The following is an 11,367-nucleotide window of genomic DNA, read 5'->3' as shown; positions in this document are numbered from 1 at the left end:
AGAGATTGCATTAAGCTAGACGACTGAAGTTCAAAAACATTTAGGTCACTTCAGTAAGTCGGTGCTTTTGAAAGATAGTTATATTTTTAAGTTAAAGTAACATTGATTGCATTTAGTGGAATGATTCATTTAAAAAAATTGGCTCTTTATAAACTTCATTAACAACAACCATTTGCAAAAAATCATGTTCCTTTAATAAACTGTTGTACTCGTTTCCCTAAAACATGAAGAATTGTCGTGTGTCAAGACTTTTGCACAGCACAGTATCTTAAACAACCGTCACCCTGGTGTTCCAGCAGTACTCATCATGCAAAGTCACTGTTTAATCAATAAATAAAACCTCTAACAATCAGCACAGCTGGAAAGTGTGGTGCCGATTAAAGACACTACTTATGACTTCCTGCTATGGTGTGCACTACGCCCTTCACAGAAGAGAAGACACAGGCTTTAACCCGACCTGGTGCGTGCTGACCAAGAAGACAAGAAGTCTGCAAGAACCAAATGGTGCTGCTCATGAAGGGAGTAGTGTGTACAGGTGGTATGCTGTATTCATTTTATTCATTTTGAGGGGGAAGTTTTTACTGCATGGAGCTGTTGACCATGACGTCATAATTAAACCCATAAATGCTGATGTGCCAGACACTCATCAGTGTGTGCAAGCATCTCTGGTTAGCATTTTAACTCACTGGATTTGAATAAAAACAAACAAACAAACAAACAAACAAAAAAACAAAAAAAACCCTAAAACACTACGTACTCCCCTAAAGATATTACATAAAAATCACCTGTGAATTTAACGTCATATTAGCTCAAACATACTTTTCTGTCAAAACAAGGGCTTTTCAAAGTGACCCCAAATCTCAGAGTGGCAGTTTTTAAGTCAAAGGACAAACAATAAATTCTTGTAGCAATTAGCAGCATCATTTCAAACAGACTTGCAGGTGTGTCAGGATGGCACAGATCAGACAAATGAGTTGGAGAACACACCCAGCCCTTATATGACCTCCCCGCCCCTTCCCCTTCTCAAGATAATTTGGGCTGAAGTGACTCTAAAGAGGTAAAACCTCCAGCTGTTCCTAGATATGGTGGTTTATAGGCTTTATAAATACAGGAGAAGGTTTAAAGTGAAACAGATAAAGAGTAGAAAACATTTAAAACAACCAATCACACGCATATCTGCCAATGAGGAACCTGGAAGGTGGGGTTTTACGTGTGGTCATGTGGTATCCCTGGCAGAGGGAAGATTATGTCATGGCTTTCAGGTGGCACAGGTTTCCCTGACCTTTGTGCAACAATGGCAACAGGCTATGTCTGCTGGTTTGGTGTGTGTGTCATGGAAATGGCAACAGATGGAAATGGGCTGTTAATTCTGTTTGAATCAAATGAGCTAGCTGAGCTCCAGTTAGGACTGAAAGACGGATTTTGAGTGAGTGATCCTTTCCATCCTTCCATCCTTCCTTCCTTCCTTCCTTCCTTCCTTCTTTCAACTGGAGCTCATCCTTCAGTCAGCCAGCAGAGGGAGCTCAGACCACATCAGACTGGGTCAGACCTGTCACTCCACACAGGTAGGTACAATAGTGACACATTTTGTTTCACAGGTAGGCCCTTGTAATATTTTATGCTACATGTTTTTGTAATGTTATTTTACAGTGGTGGGTTTTGATCCTTTGTAACAAACCCAACCTTCAAACAGAGTTTGGGCTTTTTCAAGATAAGATTGGGAAACTCTGAAGGATCTCAGTAATATGCATGTCTCTAACACAGACTGGGCAGTTGAAAAAATTCAGTCTGCATTTCATCCATACATTTGATGTCAAGACAACACTTGGAAGCTACTTTTCTGATGAGAATAAAAATATAAATTTATACTGCAGCATCCCCTATTTTAGCTGTGAGTTTATGCATCTCTACGTTTAACCACCAGGGTTGCTTCCAGGATTTTAGTGGGTGGGGGACCAAAAAGCATTCAAGGGGGAAACTCACTGAAAGCTCCAGGAGTTCTAAGGCACACAGCTCCTTATTCTATCAACACGCATTGAGAAAAATGTTTGCCCTGTAACAATACGGTGACCACACTAAAACACATTTAACACAAGATAATGGAGGTGACCAAAATGCAGTTTAGTTGCAACAATAAATACATCAGATTTCATTTAATATAGTCTGTACTTGCCCATGGACCGCAGGCAAAATGAACCAGTATCTGCATTTATTAAAAGGTATCTTTTTCCTGATGACAATGATGTTTCCGTGACAAATAGAAAATAAAATCAATGAAATTAAAAGTAAAAAATGTCCCACATATCCTTTGGTTTAAGTTCATTTTTACAACATGTTTTTGAAGCAGTGGACAAAGCCACTCTGAGAATTAACATACACCTATATTATTTATCATCATATATTTACAAAGGTGCATTGTTCAGATTCCTTTATTAGCATCCACAGGCACAGCCATCTATCCTCACATGCATGTTTTCAAAAACAAACAAACAGATGAGCATAATGCGACTTAATGAAGAAGTAAAATAGTCATAAATAATTCACACAGCGTCAGGTAGGAGATCAAAGCCACAGTCTCTTTCTCTGAATGAGGCCTGCTGCAGGAAAGCTGCCGTGTTTATACCATGCTGTTCTGCACTTTGGGACTCGAAGCCGTGTCCAGAAGGAAGAATGACGCGAGCTGAGGCTGCAAGTCGACAAGTAAAATTGATCCAGCCGGTCTGGGTCCATCTGGGATTCACCAATCAGCCTGTTTGAATGAGAGAGTTTCTGCTCTTTACAGATAAATATTTAAACTATGACACAGAGGAAAGCAGAGTCAATATAAACACTATAATAATGAATAATTGTCCAAAATATTTAGAATACCATAAAATTTCAGCCCACACAAATATATCAACAGCAGTGATCACAAAACGGTGTATAACTGAACACAGTAGTGAGATCTTTAACCAGGTCTTCCCATTAACACCTGACCTGTCCAGAGGTTCAGTCAATGAGCTCGTCAATAGCTTCAATGCTAACATGTTAAATGTAATGGACACTATTGCTCCCATTAAGGTGAAGGTTATCTCTGGAAGGAAAAAGTCTCCATGGAGAAACTCCACACTGGTGAAAAATGAAAAAAGAGAGTGTAGGAAAGCTGAGCGCAGATGGAGAAAAACAAACCTCCAGGTTCATTATGACATTTATAAAGAGAAACTTCACAATTATAATTTACAACTGAGGAGTGCAAGGAGGTCCTACTTCTCTGACATCATCACCAAAAACAGTCATAATGCTCGGGTCGTATTTGCTACAGTTGACAGGCTAACAAACCCTCCTGTGTCAGTGGCAGCTGAATTTCGACAATGGCCTGCAATGACTTCGCCAAATTCTTCACAGAAAAAATCCAAAGACAAGCAGTTGGTACATCAACAGCAGATCCAGGATATGTACTGTGTCCACCGAAAAACTGTTTAAACACCATGAAACAGTTTCAACCTATTAACAGCAAAGACCTGGAGGACATCTTAGGTCAACTGAACTCCTCCTCCTGCTGTTTAGATGTCCTGCCAACAAGTTTTTTCAAAAAGGTCTCAAAGACTTTGGAGTCAGACCTGTTACAGATCGTCAACTTTTCTTTAATGTCAGGTGTGTTTCCAGAACCACTAAAAACTGCTGTAATCAAACCTATACTGAAAAAGGACAATCTTGAGAAGACACAAATGAACAACTACAGGCCGATCTCAAATGTCCAATTTTTAAGTGAGATCATTGAAAAAGCAGTTTCTCAACAGCTCAATTACTTCTTAAAACAGAATAACTAAATGTATTCTGTTTTTAAATAAAAGTAAAATGATTTTAAAATAGATTCTATATTCATTTGGAAGCCAGTGTAAGGAGGTCAGAACCAGATTAATATGTTCAAATTTTCTTTTACCAGTTAAAAACTGTGCTGCAGCATTCTGCACCAGTTGCAGGCGTGACAGAATGGCCTGGCCAGCCCCTGTTAAAAGGGATTTGCAGTAATCCAAGTGTGAGGTTATAAAAGCATGGATGACAGTTTCCAAGTCGCGCCTGGGGAAAAAAAGGCTTAACCTTCGACAGACGTCTGAGGTAATAGAATGAAGATTTGAGCACTCCTTTTTCGTGGCCATCAAAACTAGATGCAGTGTCGATTTTTACCCCAAGATTAGTAAGGGTGAGGGGTCAGAACAGCAAAGTCAACATCTGGTGTACCAGAGGAACAATTGGGACTGAAAAAAAAAAGAGATATAATGAAAACAGTAGTGGTCCAAGAATAGATCCCTGCGGTACACCCCATGGCAGAGTGGCCGCAGAAGCCGAACCCAAATTAACACAAAAGCTCCTGCTAGAGAGATATGATTACCAAACACATTCCACCATCTGACCCTTAACACACGTGACCTCTTGTATATGACATTTTCTATTAATCAGTGATCATATCATTTGTATTAGTTAGACTGAAGACGAGACTCATCGCATTATTTAAGAAAATTATTCAGGACTGGGACACGATTGTTCTCATTATCCTAATGATGCTCTGACACACATTTGTGTAGAGGATAAATAATAAGGGAGAGAGCACACGTCCCTGTGGACATCAGACTGGATCTTATTATAATACAAGAAAATCTATCTGTCCACAGACGACTCCTATGTGATCAGGAGTTGAGCAATCACATTAATATCAAATATTATCAGGTCATCACGTTGCCTGGCAAACACCTACCAACAATTGATCTGTTTGTAGTTTATGAACCTATTCAACCTATCCTGCCCGGAATCTTGGGATAATTTTCGACCAATCTTTGTCCTTTGATGTCCATGTTAAATCCGTGACCCGCTCTTGCTTTTTTCACTTAAGAAATATTGCCAAACTCAGGACTATTGTCTCCACAACCGAACTGGAGATGCTTGTCCACGCCTTTATCTCCTCCCGGCTGGATTATTGTAATGCACTCTTTTCCTGCGTATCTAAGGCCTCACTAAATCGGCTCCAAGCGGTTCAGAATGCTGCAGCAAGGCTTTTGACCCATAGCAATAAATTTTCCCATATCACTCCTATACTAAAATCCCTGCATTGGCTTCCGGTTGAGTATAGATATAAGTTCAAAATCCTCACCTTTACGTTTATGTCTCTACAAGGTGGGGCCCCCATCTATATCTCGGAGCTTCTCCAGCCCTATTCTCCAAAGCGAACTCTTAGATCCACTGATAGCGGTCGTCTATCTATCCCACGGACTCGTCTGAAAACAAAGGGGGATCACGCATTTCAAACCCTGGCTCCTATACTGTGGAATGGTTTACCCCCCCCACTACGCACCATCGACACGATGGCTTCTTTCAAAAAACAGCTTAAAACTCATCTGTTTAGACAGGCATTTGGGAAATGTTAATGCGTAACATGTTGTTTTATTTTATATTTATATTGTATTATTGCTTTTTTGATATGCTTTTATACTTTCTTTATGTTGCTATATTGTTTGTTTGACATGTTTTCTTGTGAAGCACTTTGTAACAGCGTTTTGTCTTAAAAAAGTGCTATATAAATAAATTTTACTTACTTACTTACTTACTTACCTTTAAGCAGGGTATCGTTTTCATTTCGCCACAAAAACATCTTGGTAAATATTAAATATACTTACTTTGGATATCAGTATCAGAATTACATCACATCAACTAACACAGTCTTTATTCGTGGACTGTAGCGTGGCCATGTGTGCACTAGTTAGTTAAAGTGTCAAGAATCCACAAGAATTTTATTTAGGTTGAAATGTTTTAAGAGTCTAACTTAAACTAGAAATGAAAATATGAGGCCAAATTTCACTGAAGGCTGAACAAAACTAGCAAAAGCAGTTTCCTTTTTTTTTTTTTTTTTACAAAGTTATAAACTTCCTGGTACCGGCTGAACTCCTCTGACTGTAGTTTCTTACCTACGGTGGTCCCTAGAGACAAAGCACTTACAAATTCCAAAACACATGCAAACTCTGAAACACAACGGAAGTGCTCCAGGACGCTAGGGGCAGTGATGAGCTTTTGTTACCTAGTAACTACACAAGCCAGGAAGTACCTGTGTCCACTGTACCATCTGGGAACTCTTCTTGTTTAGCACTCGTAATAACACAAACACTAAATCCTGCTTTTCTGGTGCTGTTTTGTAGCAGTGTGTACACCTGAGACTGTCACCTGTCTGTCTGTCCTGCACTCTCTCTCTGTTTCTTTCTCTCTGATTGTGGAATAAAAGTATGAACATGTGTTTATAAGTTACACTTGTGTTTGAATCCTGCAGCTTATCACACATTTGATTTCCATGTGTGACAACTGCAAGTGTCCAGAGTGAGGACAGACTGAGGGACACACTGCTGCACATCATCTGTGAGGCTTTGCACCCCTGATGATCCACCAGGACAAACTCAGCAGTGTGTGAGGAAGAGGAGGAGGAAGAGCCAGCAGCAGCTGACAGATGGAGAGAATAGACAGACTGTTCCCTGTTTGTGAAGGACTGCTAGGAAAGTTTAAAATAACTAATTGTCTGTCCTGAATCAGTCTTATTAGGTAATGTTCAAATAATGTTATCATCCCAGTGTTTTCAGTGTGGGAGAAAGTACTCAGGGCCTTCAAGTTACACACTATGAAAGGCAGCAACAAGTTTAATATTCAGAAACCTAAAGTATGTATCAGCAGCAGAATGGAGCTAAAAATAAATGTTTGTTTCAGTTCTATGAAGCTTTGAGTATTTTGGATCAGCAGCTGCTGTGTTTGTTGCATCATATTGCTGTAACTGTTTATATGCTTTATATATTCTGAGCTAAGTTGATCTATAGTGTTACATCATATTCTATAAGGATGTTATGTGTTTGTAGACTTTCTGCCCAGTTTGACCCATTTAGCAGAAGTCAGCCTGTTTAAGGCTCTGATGTCTATTCTGTATGACTTAAAGCAGTTATGACATGGTCTGATTTTCTCACCCAATAAAGGAATATTTAATATATCAGTCTACTCTTCATTCTATCAGAAACAGTTTTCACAGCTTGTACATTTTCTTTTTATACATATATGTAAGCAATGAGCCAAATGTAATGTAATGCCAACATATTAAACAAACAATATTTGTCTGTTATGTATAATACATCTATACACTGTCAAAGATACTTGTCTTTGAGTGAAGATTTAAGGTGATAGGTAATATAAATAAATGCAACTTGAATCTTTGACCCAGAGTTCAAGCTCACTGCTGTAATATATCCTGTAATAATATATATATATATATATATATATATATATATATATATATATATATATATATATATATATATGTATTTTTTTTTTCATTACCACAGTGAGATGACTTTAGTCTCATGAACAACATTAGCTAATTGTTATTTACTAGCTAATATTAGTTAGTATCAGTTCAGTACAGAAATGAAGCCCAACAATCATGTTTTACAGTCCCATGGTCTCAGCCTCAGATGCTCAGCTAATCAAAGTTATGTCATAAAAAATGAATGACCAACAAAACATTTTCTCTCCTTCATTTCTGTCAAACAATGCTGCATGAAACGTTTCTCGCGGTTAGTATCATGGTTGCTAGGCAACCTGAACAGCGCGACGGAGGCTAGACCGTCCCATTTCACAAGCCTCTCACTTCCGCACTTCTCGTACTACGTACTACGCACCGTACGTAGTACGCGTAGTGCGCGTACTTCAAGCGTGCGGTCTCTTAATTGGGACACAGCCCCTGAATTGGGACACAGCCCATGTGTTTGCAACAAACTTGCCGTTTATTTTGCAAATCGAGCTCAACACTGCCCCTAGCGTCCTGCAGCACTTCTGTTGTGTTTTGGAGTTTGTAAGTGTTTTGGAGTTTGTTCATGCTTTGTCTCTAGGGGCCACCGTACTTACCAGATACTTTCGCATTGAATAATTTGCAGAAAAATGTTAGATATAGATTGTTGTACATCCTGCTGTATATGTTCTGCATTTTTATATGCTGTGAGTTTGCATGAGTGCCAACTGGGTCAAGTCTCTCTCGAATAAGATAAAACAAGTTGTTTTAAGTGTGCTGTCTTACAGTATTGTGCACTGGGTATGAATATTAACACAGAAGAGTCCGGCAGTAGGTTGTTTTCAGTCTTTATTTGAGGTAAATGAAGGTTCAGACAGAGCTGTTTCTCAGCTGAACATGGTAGTTTAATGTCTGAGGGCGTTGTGAGGAGAAAATCCAGGTGTGGAATTAAAAGCCCTTAACTGCTGGGAAACTGTGCAAACTGTTGGAAAGAAAAAAGAATGGAAAAAAAGAGAAAAAGACGAAAACACAAAAGTTCAGAAGAGACATAAACACCACTGGACTGCTGGCCGGCACGAATGAAACGGAAATCCCGTCCTTTCTGTGAAAGTCAATAAAAAATATCAAACATCTGAAATAAGAAAAGCTGAATACATCAAACAAACACACTCCTGACAAATAAAAAAAACAAACAAAAGCAAAGTCTTTTCAGGTCTTTGTGTGTAGATAAGACTTTCATTAAAACACGTTAATGAAACATGAGAAATAAAATGTTCCCCACAGCTGTACGAATCACAGAGCACATCCTTCAACAGCAACATCAAACACATCAACAGTCCTGATACAAAACCTGTGACTGTGAAAACTAAATGAAGCTCAGCTTATGCTCCACTTATTTATGCTTCTTCATCACAAGCGTCTCGTTCCCAGCCTCAGTCACATTTTCCTTACTCACTGCACAAACCTATCAATGGAAGTTCAAGGATACCTCTCCTTTGACTTTGACACATTAAATTTTAAACTTTTTCCCTTAATTCTTCCATATTTATAATTTTACTTCAATTCCTCTTTTCTTAAATTCATGTTTACAAAAACATACAAATGGATTATTAATTACACTGACATATAGGTGGAGTTTTGACATGAGCACTTGGAAAAATAAATAAATGCTATGGAAGAAAACAATGTTTTTATTTCTGCATCTTCTGAAGAAAAAATTATTCTGCCATGAGAACTTTTTTGATCAACAATTTCAGCAAAATGTTAAAAGATTTATCCAGTTTATACGTTAACCTCTTCTTCCTGCTATCATTCAAATGATTAAATCATCTGCTAACAAGATGGGAACACAGCTAGCTCGTATTCATTTGCTTCAGTTGCTTTATTTTTATTAGCATTATTGTGTTACTGCATAAACCTTGCCTTCTCATTACCAGCTCATCGGCTTCATTCAGAGACTGCATTAGAGTAGCTTTATCAATACTGGTCATTTTTAAGTGCCTTAAGCCTTAAGCCTAAAGAGGGGCAGCACCAGTGCTGGTGAACTGTACTGCCGCTAATTGTTTGGTGTGTCTGTTGTTTAAAGATATCCGTGAAGTTACACGGATTAAACTTTATCTGACTGTGACATTATATAACATAAACTAAAGACAGAAAGTAAAGACAAGCAAAGGTACTGAGTATTAGCTAGCGCTAAACTAAATCTGTACGCAACCGTTAGTGGTTAGCAGAAGTCAGCACTTAGCTTAGCTACCCAGCAACTTGCTAATCTTTATTAAATTATGACATGTATTATAGAGTTTTATAAGTATATAGTAAGTATACATGATAGTGGTTGTATAATTTAGTGTCTGACAAAGTATTACATGCCAATTTTTTATCAGAAGTTCCAGTTTGCATTTTAGGCTAACAACAGCATAATGCTAATTCTTAATCAGCTGGTTAACTATGGTATTAAATGTATCTGAACTCATAACCTTTTGTGTATTTTCTGTGTCTAAATGTAACATAAAATGCTGAGGTGCTTTGCAGTTGTCAATAGCTAAAACCTTTGTGATAAAATAATAGTAAAAATTATATTATTAACATTCATTTATATTCTCTTTTGCTAGTTTACTCACAATTTAGTTAAAATAGCATTTAAGTCTGACAAAAAACATTTAAAAAATGTATTCGTGTTATGTCACTAAAATTGTATCATATTCAAATTTTATCCTTCTAATGTCCACCAGGGTATAGAAGTATTACCCTATGGCTCTCTTAAATTATCATTACATACGTTCCTGATGGGTTTAAAGTAAAAAATGATATTGCAACAGGGTAGTCATTAATGCTCTGCTTGGCTTGCTTCAAGGCAAGTGGACGATGTCATTGAGGCTCTGTTCATCTTTCATTTACAGTCTATGGCTCTACATCGCACACCACTCCAACTGTCATGTGAAAAACTGCCTGCAGTCATTGAAACAATATGTAATAAGTATAATATCAGGACTTGTGTTTGGTTTCCTCTCATTTTACTACAGCACATTTTATCAGCAATACATATTTTCCATGCTCGCTGGCATTGGATCACTTTGAGCTGGCGGCGACGTTTTGGACAAACAGGTTGCAAAAGTGAAAAGTTTTATTTCTACTTTGTTGTTTGAGTCACTGGCACACATCTGAATTGATGCAGAGTGAACTGGAGTAAACCTGTTTAACCTTTTAAACCTTTAGAGAGACTTTGTCTCCGAAAAGGCCACCAAAAAATTCCCGGAGTCACCGGAAGCTGCTGTGTTGTCTGCCTAGGCCCTCCTGCCCCTCAGCTAGTCAGTGACTTGAGTGTTGGCAGGAGTCGCCTCTCAAGTCAACATTTTCTTTTTTTAAAAAAACCCTCATGTCCCTCTTTGTTTCTCATCTCATCCTTCTTTTTCTATTTTCCCACTTGCTTTCATTGTTTTCCTAACTTGTGACATTTTTAACCCTTTCTTAACATTTGTTCTTCCTTCCCTTCTTCCATTTGTCCTTTGTATCCAGATTTCCATCCTTTTTTATTTTCTTCCTTCTCCCTTGATTTCGTTCCTTCTCCCGATCCCTCCATACTCTTCATCCATCCTTCAACAGTGACCTCGATCTCTCCTCATTCACCAAAACTTTAAATTAACTACTCCCCGACTCCTTCCTCTAACTGGTTTGGTGTCCTGGAAGTCACATTCTAAACATGGCTCCTGCTGATTGCAAATGTCCCATCTCCATCTTTATCCTGATTGGTCCAGAGCCTCAGAATGATGTCACACAGGTCATCTCATCAGCCAGCTCATCCTCGTCATGGCCTGTCCTGATTGGCTCCTCATCGCTATAGAGCGCAGCTTGGTCGCTGGCAGCGTTGCTGAGAAAGCTGTGGCTCCCTGAGCCAAGAAGGTCGCTGGCAGCCGACTCCATCTCATCCACTGTCATGTGGCACGCGTCAGCGATCTCCCTCTTCGCAAATGCCACAAACTTTGGATCTCGAGCGTAAAGACCGAGGCCCTCTGAGATCAGAACCTGCGCGGAGATTAACACAACCGGGATAAATCGCTGATTCTGGACACAGAAAC

The 11,367-nt window shown here is 38.8% G+C and overlaps 1 protein-coding gene across 1 annotated transcript in view; it reads right to left on the bottom strand.

Moving 5' to 3' along the window:
- Positions 1 to 8,122: 8,122 nt before the first annotated feature.
- Positions 8,123 to 11,367, bottom strand: part of cacna1fb (calcium channel, voltage-dependent, L type, alpha 1F subunit) — a 49,163-nt gene continuing 45,918 nt past the window's right edge. Inside the window, exon 51 of the mRNA XM_026153617.1 lies at positions 8,123 to 11,314. Within this exon, the coding sequence (XP_026009402.1) occupies positions 11,051 to 11,314 (264 nt within the window). The 3' untranslated portion in view covers positions 8,123 to 11,050. The remainder of the gene's footprint in view (positions 11,315 to 11,367) is intronic.

The sequence above is a fragment of the Astatotilapia calliptera genome, chromosome 20 (genome assembly GCF_900246225.1).
Source record: "Astatotilapia calliptera chromosome 20, fAstCal1.2, whole genome shotgun sequence".
Lineage (NCBI taxonomy): Eukaryota > Metazoa > Chordata > Actinopteri > Cichliformes > Cichlidae > Astatotilapia > Astatotilapia calliptera.
This window is presented reverse-complemented; position numbering and strand designations above follow the sequence as displayed.